The sequence below is a fragment of the Chiloscyllium punctatum genome, chromosome 5, assembly GCF_047496795.1.
Source record: "Chiloscyllium punctatum isolate Juve2018m chromosome 5, sChiPun1.3, whole genome shotgun sequence".
Taxonomy (NCBI): Eukaryota; Metazoa; Chordata; class Chondrichthyes; order Orectolobiformes; family Hemiscylliidae; genus Chiloscyllium; species Chiloscyllium punctatum.
In genome coordinates this window covers 5,796,451-5,818,052 of record NC_092743.1, presented here as the reverse complement: position 1 = coordinate 5,818,052, position 21,602 = coordinate 5,796,451, and the positions used below count along the sequence as shown (strand labels likewise).

Here is a 21,602-nt window from a genome sequence, read left to right as displayed (position 1 = left end):
GAGCACTTCAAATATCATAACATTGATGGATATGGACAAATGCTGGAACTGGGATTAGTGCACTTCTGGTGGCAGTTATGGTGCACACTTGACAGGCTGAAGGGTCTTTTCTGTCCTGTATGAATCTATGATAGACAGACAAACAGAACATTACAGTGCAGTACAGGCTCTTCAGTCCTCAATGTTGCGCCAATCTGAAGTCCATCCAACCTACACTATCCCATTCTCGTCCATATGCCTCTAAAGTTGCTGTGGGTCTGAAGTCACATGTAGATCAGACCAGGTAAGGATGGCAGATTTCCTTCCCTGAAGGACATCAGTGAACCAGCTGGATTTTTACAATAACCTACAGTGCCTTTATGGTCACCATCACCAATTAATAAACTAAATTTAAGTTCCACCTTTGGCTATGGTGGGATTTGAACCCATGCCTGCAGGCAGTAGCCCAAGCATCTGGATAACTAGCCCAGTGACAATACCACTGTGCACTATCTTCCCAATACCTATAACATTCGAGATATATGCACACACCAGGATATATAAATTCTACATGGTCTAATCTGCAAGAGATGAAAGTGGATCAATTCCTATAAATTCCAGAATGTTTATCTTGATTCCTGACTTGTTTATACTATTATGACACCCGCTCATTGGATGGTCATAACTGACACTATTTGTAAAAGGAGAGATTTGATTCAAAGCACTTTCCAGTAAGCATATACAACACAGATGGTTCACTTTGGAGCTGCTAAAGTGTATGTGCAGGTGCAGAAATAGAATATCAGTAATAACACACAACAGGATTTGGCGACTACCTGCATCAGCTGATTGGGATTTGAGGAGAAGGAAGTCTCGAATCTTTCCCACCCAGAGGAACAGTATGCATTCTCCCAAGTTCTGCCTGAAATACATTAATCAACTCAAAATGTTCAGTCAGCCTAGGCACGACTTCAACTGTTTGACAACATCAAACTGAAAGTTTATTGTAGAACCATCGAACAATACAGCACAGGAGACCACTTGCGATTTTATTTTTTTTAGCAACTTGGAATGGTGGTGCCTGAATGTTTCTGTAACCTACCACTATCACAGTGGGGGACTTATGAACTCACACTTAGAGAGCAATAATTAGTAAGAAGAAACTAGTGTCTTTGATGAGGGGCTATGAGTACAACTTTGTGATTTCAGAAGTGATTAAGTACTTAAAGGGCATTTGCTAGGGAAAAAAAAAAGACATTTTAACAAAGCTATTGATCAGGACAATTCACAAGAATACAAACGTAAGTTTATACTACATGAGAGAAGATTACTGATCAGTGGACTCTAATTTGTACAGGTGATGCTACAGGAAATGTACTAGCTAATAATGATTGACAATTAACCACCAGGTTTTGTTTAAATCTCAAATATCAAAAACTTAAGTACAACAAACTTTTACCTATCCACCTCCATAACCAGCGCTCCTCAAACATTCCAGAAGATTCCCCCGGCCTCTGGAACTGCTTGGACGCCATTAGCCATGCAGCTGGTGCAGCCACCATCCCCACACCGATTGATGACGTCACTTCCGCCCCATCATGGCCCCTTCCACAGCCACTTCCGCCCCTCACAACTCCTTATGCGCCACACGTGACATCACTTCCGCCCCTCACATCATCGCGGATGTAACACGCTCAGTGACTTCCGACCCCATACTGCCGTGTTTGTCACCACTTCCACACCCACTCACCTGCATTCTGCTGACATGCCCCCCACAGATCCCACTGTCACTATCCCCACTCCCCAGAACCCCAAGGGGAATACTACCCCTGCTCATGACTCCACCCCCATTCCCCCCACCATCACACCCACTCCAGTTACAGGTTCCGCCCCCACTCCCAGCTCTACACCCACACCAGATCCCAGCTCCCGGCCCTGCCGAGTTTTCACCATCCCCCCAGACCTCCCCCTCACTGAGGACGAACGATCAGTCCTCAGCAAAGGACTCACCTTCATCCCCCTCCGTCCATGTAATGAATTTAATACACGCAGTGACGTAAACACTTCCTCCGCCGCCTCCGAGCTTACTTTCACAATCAGGACTCCCGCCCACCTTCCGAGGACCCCTTCGCCCACCTCCAGCACACTGCATCCATCTGGACACCCCGCGCTGGCCTATTACCTGCCCTCGACCTCTTCATTTCCAACTGCCGCCGGGACATTAACCGTCTCAACCTGTCTACCCCCCTCCCCCACTCCAACCTCTCACCCTCACAACGCGCAGCCCTCCAATCCCTCTACTCTAATCCCAACCTCACCATTAAGCCAGCAGATAAAGGGGGCGCAGTGGTGGTCTGGCGCACTGACCTCTACACCGCTGAAGCCAGATGCCAACTCGAGGACACCTCCTCCTACCACCCCCTCCACCATGACCCCACCCCCCATCACCAAATCATCATCTCCCAGACCATACAGAACCTCATCACATCAGGAGATCTCCCACCCACAGCTTCCAACCTCATAGTCCGGGAATCCCGCACTGCCCGGTTCTACCTCCTTCCCAAGATCCACAAGCCTGACCACCCTGGCCGACCCATTGTCTCAGCATGCTCCTGCCCCACTGAACTCATCTCTACCTACCTCAACATTGTCCTATCCCCCCTAGTCCAGGAACTCCCCACATATGTTCAGGACACCATCCACGCCCTCCACCTCCTCCAAGACTTCAGTTTCCCCAGCCCCCAACGCCTCATCTTCACCATGGATATCCAATCCCTCTACACCTCCATCCGCCATGACCAGGGCCTCCAAGCCCTCCGTTTCTTCCTCTCTCAACGTCCCCAACAGTACCCTTCCACCGACACTCTCATTCGTTTGGACGAACTGGTTATCACCCGTAACAATTTCTCCTTCGAATCCTCCCACTTCCTCCAGACCAAAGGGGTAACCACGGGCACATGTATGGGCCCCAGCTATGCCTGTCTCTTTGTTGGCTATGAAGAACAGTCCATCTTCCGTAGTTACACTGGCACCACTCTCCACCTCTTCCTCCGCTACATTGATGACTGCATTGGCGCCACCTCGTGCTCCCATGAGGAGGTTGAGCAATTCATCAACTTCACCAACACATTCCACCCTGACCTTAAATTTACCTGGGCCATCTCTGACACCTCTCTCCCCTTCCTGGACCTCTCCATCTCCATTAATGACGACTGACTTGACACTGACATTTTTTACAAACCCACCAACTCCCACAGCTACCTGGATTACACCTCTTCCCACCCTACCTCCTACAAAAATGCCATCCCATATTTCCAATTTCTCCGCCTCCGCCGTATCTGTTCCCAGGAGGACCAGTTCCACCATAGAACACACCAGATGGCCTCCTTCTTTAGAGACTGCAATTTCCCTTCCCACGTGGTTAAAGATGCCCTCCAACACATCTCATCCACATCCCGCACCTCCGCCCTCAGACCCCACCCCTCCAACCGTAACAAGGACAGAATGCCCCTGGTGCTCACCTTCCACCCTACAAACCTTCGCATCAACCAAATCATCCGCCAACATTTCCGCCATCTCCAAACATATCCCTGGTGGTGGGGTCTATTTCTCTCCCCACCCCTTTCCGTCTTCCGCTTTCTGGAAAGACCGTTCCCTCAGTGACTACTTGATCAGGTCCACGCCCCCCTACAATCCACCCTCCCATCCTGGCACCTTCCCCTGCTACTGCAGGATATGCAAAACCTGCGCCCACACCTCCTCCCTCACCTCCATCCAAGGCCCTAAAGGAGCCCTCCACATCCATCAAAGTTTTACCTGCATATCCACCAATATCATTTATTGTATCCGTTGCTCCCGATGCGGTCTCCTCTACATTGGGGAGACTGGACGCCTCCTAGCGGAGTGCTTTAGGGAACATCTCTGGGACACCCGCACCAATCAACCAAACCGCCCCGTTGCCCAACATTTCAACTCCCCCTCCCACTCTGCCGAGGACATGGAGGTCCTGGGCCTCCTTCACCGCCGCTCCCTTACCACCAGACGCCTGGAGGAAGAACGCCTCATCTTCCACCTCGGAACACTTCAACCCCAGGGCATCAATGTGGACTTCACCAGTTTCCTCATTTCCCCTTCCCCCACCTCACCCCATTTCCAACCTTCCAGCTCAGCACTGTCTCCTTGACTTGTCCTACCTGTCTATCTTCTTTTCCACATATCCACTCCACCCTCCTCCCTGACCTATCACCTTCATCCCCAGCCCCATTCACCCATTGTATTCTTTGCTACCTTCCCCCACCCTGCTCTCTGACCTATCACCTTCATCCCCACCCCCACTCACCTATTGTACTCTATGCTACTTTCTCCCCAGCCCCACCCTCCTCTCATTTATCTCTCCACCTTTCAGGCACTCTGCCTCTATTCCTGATGAAGGGCTTTTGTCCGAAACGTCGATTTTCCTGCTCCTCGGATGCTGCCTGAACTGCTGTGCTTTTCCAGCACCACTCTAATCTTGAAGCATATAGCACTGTCCTTTCAGACTGTGCAAATGGTGATTTTCTCTTTAAATTGATATTCTTGCAAATTGTCCTGATGAGTGCAAGACAAAAAAATGTCTTCTTTCAGAAATGCTCATGCTTTACACCAACAATTAACTATTTGTATCTTCAAGGATTTAAAATATTATGTCAATTCTGTCGTGGCATCTGCAATAGACACTTAGAAGTTTATTAAATTTCCCTCATCATAACTCATGAGGTGTGCCCATGTGGGTACTGGGTGAGTTTGTATTGAGGCCATAAGGGCAAAGAGTGATGGGTGGATGAATGGGCTTAGTATTGTTTTAACATAGGGACAATAATGGGCATGGGGGTGATGAGAGTTCATTGAGAGGAAATTGAGTGGGCTGCTTTGGAGGCTGGAAGGGATCATTGGGGTGTGTAAAGGCATATTGTTTGGCATGGTTTGGCATGGATGTGGTATTGGGGGGGGGTCAGGAAGTGAGTGGAGAGATAGTATGAGGGGTTGTAACTGGGATACAGCCACCTTGACACTGAGGAATGGTCCTTGAAGGAGCCTGGCAACACCCACACACCACACCGACCCCCCCCCCCCCCCCACCACTTCTAAGGCTACGTCTGAAACCATCCCCCTCAGGGTGGGGGCCTGAATTCAGCCACACCCCACCACCCACCTCCAGGATAAAGATTTAAACATTTAGGACACATTCGAGTCAGGTGTGGGAGTTGGGAATTTTCCAAACCCAGATCATTCACCTCCTAGCCCCTTTCCTCTCCCCGCAATCCCAACTGGGCAACCTGAAACATGGCGGCAAAGTGAGGGGCACTGTTTTCAGGCAAAATTACTTCTAACAGGGCGTAGCAAATCTTTGGAATTCTCTCCCTCAGAGTCTTGTCAATGTGCCAATGCTGCGTTTATTCAAGAGAAACGGATAGGTCTTTGATCTCAGGGTATGAGGGGATATGGACAATAGAGGAGAATGAGGAGAATTGGGGAGGGAGTGGCGTGGTGGAAATGTCTTTGGACCAGTAATCCCAGAGACAAAGGCTAATGTTCTCAGGACATGGGTTCCAATCCCTCCATGGTAGAAGGTGAAATATGAATTACTTTTTGTTTGGAAGGCTATTTTAATAGTGACAATTGTTGTAAAACCCTTTAAGGAAGGAAATCTGCTGTCCTTATCTAGTATGGCCTACATGCGATGCCAGACCTATAGTAATGAGGTTGACTCTTAAATGATGGAAGCAACCCACTCATTTCAAAGATCTTGCCAGTGAAATCCACATTTTATGAAAGAATAATCAACTTACAGATAGATTTCCTCCAAGCTGTTTGAAAGAGCTGTACGTTCTTGTCCTCTCAGCCATGATGCACTAAAATCAAACCAAAACAAAAATCAAACAAAATGTTGAACGCCCCTAAAGGAAACACAATTGTTTATCTGGTTCAATATAACAAAGGTGTTAAAATTAATACTACGTGCGTTCTAAGCACAGCCAGCAATTGAAAAGACAAAGTGGTCTGTTTTGAGCTTAAATTTCCACCTCCGGTCTCTCAACCAATCAGAAAAGCTCTGCCTGCTGGAGCATCAGAGTCGAGATTAGTGCTGGAAAAGCACAGCAGGTCAGACAGCATCCGAGGAGCAGGAAAATCAACGTTTCAGGCAAAAACCTTCCACAAGCTTGTGACTTGATGAAGGGCTTTTGCCCGAAACATCGATTTTCCTGCTCCTCGGATGCTGCCTGACCTGCTGTGCTTTTCCAGCACCACTCTAAATCTGGACTCTGATGCTCCAGCATCCACAGTCCTCACTTAATGCCTTTCTGGAGCATCAGTCATTTCCTCACACCATTTATTCTGAAAGTTGGCTGAAGATCTAGTCAAATTCTCCTAGTAACTGTCTGATCCTCAAACTGCTCTATAACATCATTTTTTTTCCTCCGAAAACAGAATGTGCTTTATTTTTCTGGTGAATAGTTTGCAGTTCAAGGTTCAATTTGGTTCTTGGAATCACAGAATCACTCTATTCGTCTACACTGACCCTCCGAAGAGCATCCCATCCAGATCCACCACCCCGATCCTTGTAACCCTGCATTCCCCATAGCTAACCCACCTAGCCTCCACAGCTCTGGACAGTATGGATACCTCAGCATAACCAATCCACCCTAACCTGCACAAGTTTGGACTGTGGGAGGAAATCAGAGCATCCAGAGGAAACCTAGGCACACACAGGGAGAATGTGTAAACTCCATTCAGATAGTCACCTGAGGTTAGAACAGAACCTGGGTGTCTGGTGCTGTGAGGCAGCAGGGTTAACCACTGAGCCACCGTGCCACTTGTGGTTAATCAAGACCAGTTGCAAACCAGAACTTATAACACATTGGTATTCTTCTGATTGAGATCGTGTATTGTCTTTCCCCAGTCCAACACTTTTGTAGGCTTGTCACATGAGAGCAGATGGATCAGGGCTCTAAGTCCTACACTGGTCCAACAGCAAAAGTTTCCTACCCAGACACAGGAAAGCTGAGCTGGGAAGCTACTTTCTTTCAGCTGGCTTCTCACAACTGCTCCAATCAATATCCAAAACAGAAAGTGGAGGCAGACAGTTATAAACACATGAGGTAAAAACAATGACTGCAGATGCTGGAAACCAGATTCTGGATTAGTGGTGCTGGAAGAGCACAGCAGTTCAGGCAGCATCCAAATAGCTTCGAAATCGACGTTTCGGGCAAAAGCCCTTCATCAGGAATAAAGGCAGTGAGCCTGAAGCGTGGAGAGATAAGCTAGAGGAGGGTGGGGGTGGGGAGAAAGCAGCATAGAGTACAATGGGTGAGTGGGGGAGGGGATGAAGGTGATAGGTCAAGGAGGAGAGGGTGGAGTGGATAGGTGGAAAAGGAGATAGGCAGGTAGGACAAGTCCGGGCAAGTCACTCTTCCAGCACCACTAATCCAGAATCCAGTTATAAACACAGGCAAGGTGGGCTCCAGGAAACAAGCAATTATCACAAGACGTGTGACCACCAAGAAATTCCTTTTTGAGAAAACAATTCCATCATTGACATGTTTAAAGAAAAACAAAAAACAACAATTCCGGTTATTCACAATCCTCCAAACACGCGTCCATAAAATTAGTTCGTGCAAAAGCCTTCATAACAATAGCTATCATCAGTGTTTCTGCTCAATTCCAAAGAATGGTTGGATGGTCATTTTCCTGGAGACTTAACAGCTTCCTCTCTCACCCAGTAAACCCAATTCTACCCACCACCTCCAGTAGCAGCAGTGAGAAGGGCAACCTCTGCAAATGCACAGTCACCAAACTCAATTTTTTTGGTTCCAGGTACTGTGGTGTTCCAGTAATTTAGTTGCTCACCTGGAACTATGTCTGCACATGTCTTAATTCCTGTCAAGTGCCCATTAATGTCTTCAGCAGAGGATGAAAATGATTGCAAACATTCAACAACTTGGGTTAAAGATGGGATTATAAACACTGAAAGAAAGAGACATGTTGCCAAAGCTAACAGACCATCTGTCATTAGATGTGAGTCTGCAATTGGACAGCAATTGTTGAAGATTCCAGAATGCCAGATAGCTCCACTAACACCAAATTTTTGATAATCATTCAGGCTGATATAGTGGCTCATGCATACTTGCTAAAGGCAACTTGCATTCTTACACAGGGACCAGTTCACTGCAAACAAAAGGCAACTTCAGAAGTTAATGATTCCCTGCTGCTTTTTCCATGACAATGCCTCAGCCAATCAGGACCCCCTCTTTCCTGCAGTATAGAGAGTGAGTGTTTGCAACCTGGCACCTTGCATTTGCCCTGAAGACTGGTGGACATTCTCATGGACATCTTCAACATCGCCTGGAGCTGCATCATTGTTCCAACATACTCCAAGGCTGCTAACATCAACCCCATGCCAAAGAGGTCTTCAGCGTCCTGCCTCAACAACTATCACCCTGTTGCCCTTACACCCATCATCATGAATTATTTCAAGAGGCTCATGAGGCATATTAAGACCTTGCTGCCCCCCCCTCACTGGACACCCTGCAGTTCACATATCAACTCAAACGGTCAACAGATGATGCCATTCCCACCACCCTCCATCTGGCCCTCACCCACCTGGAGAAGGAGGACACCTATGTCAGATTACTGTTCATAGACTTCAGTTCTGCATATAACACTATCGTTCCTCAGCACCTGATTGGAAAGCTAAGTCTGCTGGACCTAACTACCTCCCTTTGTAACTGGATCCTGGACTACCTGACTGGAAGATCTCCAACACCATCACACTGAGCACAGGGACCCCCCAGGGCTGTGTGCTCAGTCCACTGCTGTTCACCCTGCTGACACATGACTGCGCAGCAATGCACAGTTCGAATCACATCATCAAGTGCGCTCAAGATATGAGTGTAGTGGGTCTCATCAACAGGAATGACGAGTCAGCATACAGAGAGGAGATGCAGCAGCTAACAAACTGGTGCAGAGCCAACAACCTGTCTCTGAACGTGGACAAGATGAAAGAGATGGTTGTTGACTTCAGGAGGGCACGGAGCGACCACTCTTCACTGGACATAGACGGCTCCCTCACGGAAATAGTGAACAGCACAAACTTTTGTGGCATACACCTGGTGGAGAATCTCACCTGGACCCTCAACACCAGCTCCATAGCCAAAACAGTCTAGCAGTGTCTCTACTTTCTGAGCAGGCTGTCGAAAGCCCACAGTCCACAGCCCACCTCCCACCTCCCACCCCCCCCATCCCCATCCCCATCCCCATCCTCCTCACATTGTACAGAGGGTTCAATGAGAGTACCCTGAGTTGCTGCATCACTCCCTGGTTTGGGAATTGCACCATCTTGGAATATAAGGCCCCACAACGGATAGTGAGTTCAGCTGAGAGGATCATTGGGGTCTCTCTTCCCTCCATTGCAGACATTTACACCACACACTGCAGGAGAAAGGAGAAGAGCATTGTGAAAGACCCCACACACCCCTCAACCAAACTCCTCTCCCTCCTGCCACCTGGCAGAAAATACTGGAGCATTCGGTCTCTCACTGCCAGACTGTGCAATAGTTTCTTCCCTCAAGCTATCAGGCACCTTAACATAGTATGATCGAACTCTTTCCCATCTGAAATTCTTTGAATTACTGCTAGAAAAATGTCTATTATTCATCATTTTTCTATTACACTGTAACATGCATGTTTTGCACTAATGTATTTTAAGCCATGTATGATTGTGTGGTTTGTGTTGTCCATGTAGCACCCTTGGTCCTGCAGGAACGCTATCGCGTTTTTAATGCATCAGTTGAGTATGGTAGAAATGACAAATAAAAGCTTTTCTCTCTCTCTCTCTCACACACACACACACGCGCGCGAGTGATGAAAAGCTTCAGGAAGCTTATTGCTTACTTTAACTGATAGACGGGTGGAGCAGATGAAGGGTATTCAGGAGGAAGCATCACCTGGATAGCAAAGAACATAAGAGATGATTACACAGATTAATTTTACGTAGAATCACATGAAACTTACAATATTATAATTGGTCTAACTGGTCAATAACCGTGCTTCAAAACAGCCTTGTTCCATAATTCCCCATTTCCCATAATCTTCTATTCCTTTCTCCTACATGCGTTTAACTAACTGCCCAGTTAATGCTTCGTACTATATAAGGGTTGAAAGGCAATTTGATGGATGTGACTGGGGTCATGGGGCGTGGTAGGGTGTGTATCTAGATACAATCAATGGAGGATTGGGGATTGGTCTGAATAACTACATTCGCTGTTACCAGCTGTTGTCAGTAGCAATGGACTAAAACCATAAGTAATTGGAGCAGATTCGGCCCATGTGACCATGGATGTCTTTTAGACTTTAACATCACTTTCATGTCCAAACATTTGATTCTCTGAGCGACCTATATGCTGTGTATCTCAGCATGAAATATACTTTGTGAACTCAGCAAATAACAGAAGCCTGGCCTGCAATGCAGTTTTGCCTTTGCATGGTGAGGGTGGAGCAGACGAGACAGCAATTGGAGCACATACTGTACCTGTAAACAAACAGTCCATGTGGGGTTTTCTAATTCATCCACAACTCGAATACAAAATATCCTGGCAGCCTCATCAATGACACACCACTCATCTTCATAGATGGATGACAGCGCTTCAATCTCATCGATCTGATGGAGAAAAGAACTGAATTCTGAATTTCCGCCAAGTCATTCAAACATTTTTTGTGCTACAACTTTCAAGCTAAACATTGAACTGCACAGGATAAAGTTTCTTTACCAAGTTTTCTATCAACACAGATCTGCTTTATTCAATCTTAATGGAATAGAAGTTCCTTCAGTATCGCTGGGTCAAAATCCTGGAAATACCACCCCCCCCCCCCCCCCCCCAGAGCATTGTGGGTCCACATTCAGCACATAGATTGCAGCTGTTCAAGAAGGCAGCTCACACCCAGCTCAAGGGGCAACTAGGGACAGGCATAACACAGTAACCAATCCAGTGACACCCATGTCCCATGAATGGGGGTGGGAAGGGGGGGTGGGAGGGGGGTGGAGGAGTGGTGGGGGGTGGGGGAAGGTGGGGCGGGGTGGAGAGGGTGGTAGGGGAGGGTGGGAGGGTAGTAGGGGAGGGTGGGACGGGGTTGGGGGGGGGGAAGGTAGGTGGGGGGGGAAGGAAGGTGGGGGGGAAAAAATAGGAGGGGAAGTTTGGATTATGAGAAAACAGTGAAATGAAAAGCAAGAAAAAGATTAATATATGATTTAACTTTTTAAAGATCTCTGACAATTTACTAGCTGGAAGAACGCGTGTCCAAGTTTCTTGGTGCTGAAGAAGTTGTTTGATCCTCAGATATAGAGTTATACAGCACAGGAACAGGTACTTACCAGATATCCTAAACAGATCTGGTCCCATTTTCCAGCATTTGGCCCTTATCCCTCTAAACGCTTCCTATTTATATACCCATTTGGATGCCTTTTCATCATAATGATCATACTGTTAAAGGGTACATACAACCTTAATTACCTGAATGCTCTGTGCCACAGAAATTAACTTCCCCTTAATAAATGAAATTGTAGACAGTAAGGTGAGCTCCACAGAACCAACAATGGATTGGTACAAACTTCCAGTCACTAGATATAGCTTCCTTGTCACAGGTAGATAGTCAATTTGGGAATTAACAACAAAGTTTAGCAAATTCAAAATATTTCATGATTTCGTATTTTACATATTCAAATTCTCCCATCCTATTCAAACTCTCAGCTAGTTTCCATGTTCATGAGCAGTGTAATCACACAGATTTGAGAAGTTTTTATTCAGTGTATACTACATAGAGTGTTAACTGTGACTCAAAGAAGAGCAGTGACACCTCTCAGTCAGAATGTTCAAGGCACACCAACACCACAGAAATCTGGACTGATACTCCAGAACAGCACTGATGTGGCGCTACATTGCCAGAAGGCCAGTACTGATACAAAGACAGAGGTGAGATGGTAATGTCACTAGACTAAGGTCCTGTAGGCAGGAGTTTAATTCCCACTACAGCAAATAGTAAAATTTGAATTCATCAAAAACCTAATATTAGGAGTTCATTTATAGTGTTGCTGTAACAATTAAGCCATTGTCAGGAGCCATTAAAAGTGCACCCTGTAGACAATTCAGTATGAGTGCAAAATGTACATCCCATAAATGAATTGACAGAACATGGGAGAGGCTGGACCAGCCGCTATCTCTGGATGAGCTGACCAAGGCCCGCAAGTCCTTCGAAAGGAATAAAACTCCCAGAAGAGACAACTTACCAGTCGAGTTCTATTCTGATCTATGGGACTTTATTGGCCAGGACCTGCTGGAGGTGTATGTCAGTATGCTTCGGGCAGGTACCATGAGTGAATCCATGAAGAAAGGCATCATCACCCTCATCTACAAGCGGAAGGGGGAGAGGGAGGAACTCAGAAATTGGAGACCAATCTCACTATTGAATGTGGATTACAAAATCTTGGCAAAGGTCATCGCCAACCGGGTCAGGTCTGCTCTGGGGTTGGTGATTCACCCTGACCAAGCCTGTGCTGTACCAGGCAGGAAGATCGCTGAGAGTCTCGCACTCCTCAGGGATGCAATCGCCTACGTGCAGGACAGAGGGTTGGACACCTGCCTCATCAGCCTGGACCAGGATATCACATACGTATATGAGAGATATTTTCTCCAAAATGGGCTTTAGGGAGGGAATCTACAATTGGATCAGACTACTCTACACCAACATTGATTGAGACTGCACTGACAATGGGTGGGAATCAGATAGCTTCCCAGTCAGATCTGGAGTCAGGCAGGGCTGCCCTCTCTCCTGCCTTTTTGTGTGCTGCATAGAGCCATTTGCCGAGTCCATCAGGAAGGATGTGAGCCTGAGAGGGGTGACTATTCCTTGCAGGAGGGGCCTGCAGGTCAAGGCCTCCCTGTACATAGATGACATTGCCGTTTTCTGCTCGGATCCACTGTCCGTGCACAGACTCATGTGCATCTGTGACCAGTTCGAACGGGCCTCGGGGGCCAAGGTAAACCGAGGCAAGAGTGAGGACATGCTCTTCAGGAACTGGGCCGACCAATCCTCGATCCCCTTCACCATCAGGACCGATCACCTGAAGTTGCTGGGTATTTGGTTCGGTGGGGCTGGGGCAAGTGCCAAGTCTTGAGAGGAGCGTATCAGCAAAGTGAGGCAGAAACTGGCCAGATGGAAGCTACGGTCGCTTTTCAGCGTGGGTAAAAACCTGGTCATCAGGTGTGAGGCACTGTCATTGCTGTTATATGTGGCACAGGTCTGGCCTATTCCCAGAACCTGAGCCGCTGCAGTCACCCGAGCCATCTTCCAGTTTATATGGAGATCAAAGATGGACCGGGTCTGAAGGGACTCCATGTACAAAGATCTGGGCAACGGGGGAAAACACACCAAATGCCACCCTCACCCTGATGGCCACCTTTGTGTGTGGCTGCATCAAGCTGTGCGTGGTTCCCCGGTACGCAAACACCAAGTGTCACTACGTACTGAAGTTCTACCTGTCCCCGGTGTTGCGAAGGATGGGCCTGGCCTCGCTGCCGCAGAACGCTCCGAGTAGTTGGACCGTTCCGTATCACCTGTCCTTCGTGGTGAAATTTATGAAGAAAAACACCTTTGACCACAAGTCCATCAGGAAGTGGTCAGTACGTAGTGTCCTTGAGACCCTTCGGGAAAAGGAGAGGGCGGATCCTGTCGAGCGGTTCTCTGAGCAGACTGTCAAAGTCATTTGGCAGAATGCCTCATTGCCAGAACTTTCCAACAAGCACCAAGACATGGCTTGGCTGGTGGTGAGAAGGGCTCTGCCTGTGACATCTTTTATGCACGCCTGGACTCTCTGCCGCACCGCACCCTGCCCTCGAAGCGGCTGTGAGGGGGGGACAAGACTGTCACACACCTCCTTCTGGAATGTGCCTACACAGAAGAATTCTGGAGGGGAATGCAGTGGTTTTTGTCGAGGTTCGTCATGAGCAGCTCCGTGATGCGGGACTCCATGCTCTACGGTCTGTTCCCCGGGACGCACACCGAGACGAACATCAACTGTGCCTGGAGGATCATCAACTCAGTGAAAGGCGCTCTTTGGTCTGTCCGAAACCTGTTGATCTTCCAGCTGAAGGAGCTGACCCCAACTGAGTGTTGCAGACTGGCACATTCCAAGGTCCAGGACTACTTGTTGAGGGATACACTGAAGCTTGGGGCTGCTGCTGACAATGTACGGTGGGGAAAGACCACCGTGTAACATCTGCCTGCCTAAGAACAGGGGGCCCACCCAGTCATTTGGGCTCCGCTGACACCTCAGCTAAATATATGGATAGTAAACGTACAGACCTGTACATATGAATGATTACTCGATCTCTGTATGCAAAGAAATTGAATCTTTACATATGTATGGCATAACCAATTGTACAGATCATCAAAATATTTTATGAATAAAGTATATTTTTGAAATTTAAAAAATCCCATAAATGAATTAGGGAAAAAAACTCTAAGTTTGCTCTGCCATTGAATATGATCATGGCTAATTTTCATATTCCTGCCTAACCTCTATAACTCTTCACAGCCTTGTTTATCATAAATCTACACATCTTTGCATTCACAATATATAAGATTACATTTTATTATATTATTAAATATTTAAATATCTTAACAGTGGAAAGAGTGGGAGGCAATGGCCTAGTGGTATTATTGCTTGATTACTAATCCAGGGAGCAAGGTTCAAATCCTGACATGGCAGATAGCTTAATTTTTAAAAAGCCACTTCGTTCACTAATGTCCTTTAAGGAGGGAAACCTGCCATCTTTACCCAGTCTGGCCTACATGTGACTCCAGATCCACAGCAATGTGACTAACTCTTAACTGCCCTCTGGGCCATTAGAGACAGATTATAAGGGCTGGCTGAGAGATTGACACCCGCATTCTGTGAATATGTGAAAGTGTCCAAGTGGCTTTAAGACTCAGGGGTCCCTGTGAAAACAACATTTCTTCTTAGAAAAATGTAAGCCTTTATTTTACTTTAATCTGCCTTGCCTCTCTCCCCCACCCCATCCCCAGTGTGACTAACTTACTTGTTTCTGGAGGTTTTCTGCCTCACTCTGCTCCATTCACTCACTCAGGGATCATTGAGAGTTGCTGCCTCCCCAGGTTTGTTACAACTGGCCCAGCTGGTGCAGAACTTGCCACTTCCGCGGGTACTGCGCGTGCGCCGAGACTGACCCCGCCCCCTCCCTGTCAGTGGATAGTATGTATTCACATCGCGTCATAGGTCACGACCTCGTCCCCCCCTAACAACTTCCGTCTGCACACTGGCAGCCAGCTCAGCGGATTGACACACTGCCTTGTGTCTGGCGCCGACAGACCCGCTTTAGTTTTCATTCTGTCCACTTACCGGCTCCTGGCTTCTCCAGGTGAGCACGGATTGTTTTATTTTACACCTGGGATTCAATTTAAGTCAAAGGTTGACTAAGGAGGTCGCCATTTAAAACAGAGATGAGGAATTCCTCCTCAGAAGGTGTTGAATCTGTGGAATGCTTCACCTCAGAGGCTCGCTCGTTCAGTATATTCAAGTCTGTGATAGATAAAGTTTTAATTGGTAATGGAATCTAGGGTCAAGACAGCAAAATGGAGTTTTAATTTAATTTCTGACACATGGGCCTCACTGGCTAGTGCGAACATTTATTCCCCATTCCCCATTCCTAATTGCCCAGAGAACAGTTAAGAGTCAACCACATCTCTGTGGGTCTGAAGTCACACGCAGGCTAGACCAGGTAAGGATGCAAGGCAAAAATGAGGACTGCAGATGCTGGAAACCAGAGTCTAGATTAGAGTGGTGCTGGAAAAGCACAGCAGGTCAGGCAGCATCCGAGGAGCAGGAAAATTAACGTTTCAGGCAAAAAGCCCTTCATCAGGAATGAAAGCAGGGAGCCCCCAGGGTGTAGAGATAAATGGGGTTGGGAGGAAGGTACCAAAGAGTACAATAGGTGATTGGGGGAGGGGATGAAGGTGATAGGTCAGAGTGGAGCAGATAGGTGGGAAGGGCAATTGGTAGGTACGACAGGTCATGAGGACGGTGCTGAGGATTGAACTCAGGACCTTCAGATTATGAGACTGATGCACTGCCTACTGCCCTAAGAAGGCCACTGGGGTAAGGATGCAGATTTCCTTCCCCAAAGGCTGTTCAGAATAGCTTTTCCCCCAACAATCAACAATATCATTGTCAATTGTAGCTCTTAATTCCAGATTTTTATTGATTAAAATTCCACCATCTGCCATGGTGGGACTCATACCCTAGTCCTGAGATCATTACATGGGTCTCTGGGTTTATTGTTCAATAATAATTCTGCCAGGCCATCACTGGGTTTTTAATCAAATTTCAGGCTAATGTTGTGGAGATAGGTGTTTGAATCTTGCCATGGCTGATGGTGAAATTTAAATTCAGTAAAAATGTGGAACAAAACCTTCCTTGATGAACATTGTCAATTAACATAAAAGATCCATCTGGATCACAAATGCCCTTTAGGGAAGTAATCTGCTGTTTTTACTCAGTCTGGCCTCCATGTGACTCCAGACCCACAGCAATGTGGTTGACCAATAGCTGCCCTTTTGGCAAATGGGGTAGACAATAAATGTTGGCTGAGCCAGTGACATCAATCCCCAATGTTTGTTTAAACCCTTCAGAATCTTCTTTATTTCAACCAAATTAGCTCTTGTTCTTCTAAATTCCAGTAGAAATACCTTTTATCTTAGCCTGCTGGACACACTTTCCTCATTCCTGAAGAAGGGCTTATGCCCGAAACGTCGATTCTCCTGTTCCTTGGATGCTGCCTGACCTGCTGCACTTTTCCAGCAACACATTTTCAGCTTTAATGTAAATCCAACCTTTTCTCACAAAATAACTGTCTCATGTCAAATGTTAGTCCAATAATTCCTCTCCAATGCATTTACATCCTTCCTTGGCTAGGGAGATTAACATTCCACACAGTTTTCCAAATGTGATTTCATTAGTGTCCAATATAAACTCCCTACTTTTGTATTCAATTCACCTCCTAATAAACAATAACACTCTATCAGCTTTCCTAATTACTTGCTGTCCAGCATACTGACCTTTTGTGATTCATACACTGCAACACTTAAACTCCTTTACATTTCAGACACTTTGTTTTATTTTGGAACAAAATATATTGGATAAATGGTTGAAAAGGAAAGAAGAATATAATGTAATGAAGAAACATCAAGGGAACAGAATTTATGGGAGAGCTATTTCAATGAGCTAACCTGGACACCACAGGCTGAACAATATCTGTCTGTATGGTTCTATGAACTTGCTAGTTGTTCCTTGTCAATGCCATTCACAATGACAGGGTCAACTCCGAAAGAGATACTGAAGAGAGCCAGCTTTGACTCTTTACTAACACACCTGGCTCACTGTTTCTGGGCTGCATGATTTGGCCATATATATCAGTATATGTGCTGTATATCCTGTACAATCTATGAAGATTGATTGTCCATAAGACAATAAGATGTAAGAGCAGACGTAGGCCATTCAACTTGTCAAGAGATAATCTTCAACCCCACTTTCCTGCCTTTTTCCCCAAAACTCTTATTGCTTAAAAACCTGTCTATCTCGAATATACTCAATGATCCAGCCTCAACAGCCCTCCGTGGTTTAAAAAAAATCCACAGATCCACTACCCTCTGAGAGAAGAAATTCCTCCTTATCTCTATTTTATATGTGCTACCTGTTATTCTGAGAGTCATAGAGTCATAGAGATGTACAGCATGGAAACAGATCCTTCAGTCCAACTTGTACATGCCAACCAGATATCCCAACCCAATCTAGTCCCACCTGCCAGTACCCGGCCCATATCCCTCCAAATCCTTCCTATTCATATTACCATCCAGATGCCTCTTAAATGTTGTAATTGTACCAGCCTCCACCACCTCCTCTGGCAGCTCATTCCATATACGCACCATCCTCTGTGTGAAAAAGTTGCCCCTTACGTCTCTTTTATATCTTTCCCCTCTCACCCTAAACCTATGCTCCTCTAGTTCTGGACTCCCTGACCCACTCTTCACAAGGGGAATTAACCTTTCAGCATCCACCCTGTCAAATCATCTAAGAACCTTGTATATTTTATTAATGGATTAGCAACTGTTAAATTTTAAGAATTGACCAGCCAACTCTCTCTGGCAGTCCAGGGCCTAAGCCACCCACAAAACTAACCAATAAAGATTCCTGTCTAATGACATCAATTGTTGCTTGGGGAAAATAGGGTCAAAACTGGGAGAATATGTTAAAACCCCATAAGTAATTTGGAAAAAAAAAATCATTCCATAAATTTCGCTCTCTTTGCATTGAAATCTCAGAGCTGGAATTTTACAAATTGAATATTTTAAAAAATAAATATACAGTTAAAATATGTTTTGAGATAAAATTATTGGCTTCCACTCACTCCACCACCAACATTCAGCAGCAGCAGTGTGCACCATCTACAAGATGCACTGCAGAAACTCATCGGTGCCCTCAGACAGCACCTACCAAATGCACATCCACTTCCATCGAGAAAGATAAGAGCAGCAGATACTTGGGAACACCATCCCCCTGCAAGTTCCCCTCCAAGTCATTCACCATCCTGTCTTGGAAATATATTGCCATTCCTTCACTGTCGCTGGGTCAAAATCCTGAAAATCTCTCCCAAACAACATTGTGGGTCAAGTTATAACACATAGGTAATGGCAATTCAAGAAGGCAGGTAAAAACCAAGGACTGCAGATGCTGGAAAAGCACAGCAGGTCAGGCAGCTGCTCCTCTATTCCTGATGAAGGGCTTTTGCCCGAAATGTCAATTTTCCTGCTCCTCGGGTGCTGCCTGACCTGCTGTGCTTTTCCAGCACCACTCTAATCTAAATTCAAGAAGGCAGCTCATCAACCTTCTGAAGGGCAACTAGGGACAGGCAATAAGTGCTGGCCTGGCCACATTCCATGAGTGTATATCACCTTCAATGTTTCTTGGTGAAAATCCTGGAGCCCTATTCCTAACAGCACTAAAGATGTACATATACCACACAGATTGCAGCAGCTCATTAGTATAGAATACAGTGCAGTCAGCCTGTAATAAATTCTTGAACTATGTATGAACATAAGATGTATGTGTGAATCCTCACTGCTTCTTGATCAATTAGCATGTCAATGTTGTCTTGCACATTTGGATAGAAATTATCTTTTGGTTAAAAGCAGTACCAGTTTACTCCATTAGAGGGCAGCAATCATTTACAGTGCTTGATAAAAGTTGACAGGGGAGGTGCTTTGAATTAAACAAAAATGGAAATTGCTGGAGAAACGCAGCAGATCTGATCACAGTATTCAAAATGCTAGCTCTGTTTTCTCACCACAGGATGCTGCCATATCTGCTGAGTTTCACCAACACTTTCCATTTTTGATTTGGTAATGTACCTCTCTTCTGTTTTTTTCCCCTGTACATTATTTTTATTCAAAATGTTATCCATTGCTCTTTGTAATATCTCAGTTGAACCCACCTCCATCATATTTCTAGGCAGTGCATTCCCTAACCTAACTGCTACTTTTTAAAATCATTTATTCATGGGATTTGGGCATCACCGGCTAGGGCAGAGGGCCTGGAGTCATATTAGGCCAGATCAGGTAAAGACTGTAGTTTCCTTCCCGATGTTCTGGAAACCTGGGTTCAAATCCTACCATGGCAGGCGGTAGAATTGGAATTCAACAAAAAAAAATCTGGAATTAAGTGACAACTTGATGACCGTGAAATGATTGTTGTAAAAAGAACACACCCCGATCTACATCAACAGAGCAGAGGGTAAGATGGTTGAGAGCGTCAAATTCCTTGGAATGACGATAACTGACAGCCTGTCCTGGACTTCCCATGTAGGTGCGATGGTCAAGAAGGCACAGCAACGCATCTTCTTCCTCAGGTGGCTCGGGAAATTTGGTAAAGAAGGACCCTCACCAACTTTTACAGATGCTGTATTGAGAGCATACTGTCTGGAGTGTAATGGCCTGGTACGGCAACTGCTCTGCCCAGGACTGTAATAAACTACAGAGGGTGGTGTGCGCAGCCCAGACCATCAAGGAAGCCAACCTCCCATCCATGGACTCCATTAATGCATCTCGTTACCGCGGAATGGCTGCCGACATCATTAAAGTCCCTTCTCACCCCAGTGATGCTCCCCTACAACCTCTTCCATCAGGCAGGAGATACAGAAGCTTGAACACACACACCAGCAGGTTCAAGAACAGCTTCTTCCCTGCCATTAGTAAACTGCTGAATGGACCTCTCTAACTTCAAATAATGCTGATCTTGTTAATGTTGAACTCACTAGCACACACCCTGTGCAGTGTGATCTGTATGCCTTACTCTGTCCTAGTTTTTTTTCACCCTATGATCTGTCTGTCCTTGTTTACTATGATCTGTCTGTAGTGCTTGCAAACAAAGCTTTTCACTGTACTTAGGTACATGTGACAATAAATAAAAACAAATCAAATCAAAAACACATCATTTTGACTAATGTTCTTTAAGGAGGGAATTCAGCCGTGTGACTCCAAACGCACAGCAGTATAGTTCACTCTTAACTGTCTTCCTTGAAATCAGGGGTGGATAGTACATGCTGGCCTAGCTGGTGATACACAGGTCCTGAAAAGGAATGTAAAAGATCCGTCTTCATGGGAACATTTCTACCAATCATTCCATTGCTTAAATTGCATTTTGTCCTGATTTCCAATATTTTCTTAACTAAGAGACACATTAAGGACATGAAAACAATATTATTTTGATGCCTGTCTCTCCACCAGCATCTCCTGCCAATCCTTGGGTTCCTTTGTGCTAATGTCTAAGAGTTGCAATTCTGCTGAGCTGATGGAAACTGGATGCATCACATCTTCATCACATTTCATGGTGGCTACAGTATCCACATAGGGACTCAGCTCCAAGGGCTTAATATACTGCAAATAACCACAATGGCCACCTGAGGAAGAAGGGATATTGTTGTGCCTTCTTGACTACGTGGCAGGATCAGGACAGACTGTTGGTTATTGTCACTGCTCGGGACTTGATACTCTCGACCATCCCCACCTCAGCTCCACTGATGTCAAGAGGAGTGTGAGCTCCTCTGTTCTTCCTGAAATCAATGGTCAGTTCATTAGTTTTGCTGAAATTGAGGGAGAGATTGTTATCATTGCACCATGATACCGAGCATTCTACCTCCATCCTGACCCATCATTGTTTGATATCCAGCTTACAATGGTGGCGTCGTCAGCAAACGTTTGAATGAAGTTTAGCCATACAGTCATGAGTGTACAGTAGGAGGCTGAGTACACATCCTTGTGGGGCACCGGTGTTGAGGATTAAAGGCCAAAATTCCCAATACTTGCTTCACTGGAACCTAGCTTCCTGAGATTTATGCATGAGGACTCCTAAATCCTCTGTGCTGTAGCGCTTTGCAGTCTTTCACCATCTCAATATTATTCACCTCCTCTATTCTTCTTGCCAAAGTGTATAACCTCACGTTTTCCCACACTGCACTCCA

At 46.0% G+C, this 21,602-nt stretch overlaps 1 protein-coding gene across 3 annotated transcripts in view; it reads right to left on the bottom strand.

Annotated features, from left to right (window-relative positions):
• impact (impact RWD domain protein) overlaps positions 1-15,232 on the bottom strand; it is a 43,944-nt gene extending 28,712 nt beyond the window's left edge. For all 3 annotated transcript variants that reach the window (XM_072569700.1, XM_072569702.1, XM_072569701.1), the window contains exons 1-5: positions 15,111-15,232; positions 10,547-10,675; positions 9,910-9,962; positions 5,808-5,870; positions 816-901 (exon numbers count right to left, since the gene is read on the bottom strand). In XM_072569700.1, coding sequence (XP_072425801.1) covers positions 816-901; positions 5,808-5,870; positions 9,910-9,962; positions 10,547-10,675; positions 15,111-15,146 — 367 coding nt within the window. In that variant the 5' untranslated portion in view covers positions 15,147-15,232. The remainder of the gene's footprint in view (positions 1-815; positions 902-5,807; positions 5,871-9,909; positions 9,963-10,546; positions 10,676-15,110) is intronic.
• Between the last annotated feature and the right edge of the window lie 6,370 nt (positions 15,233-21,602).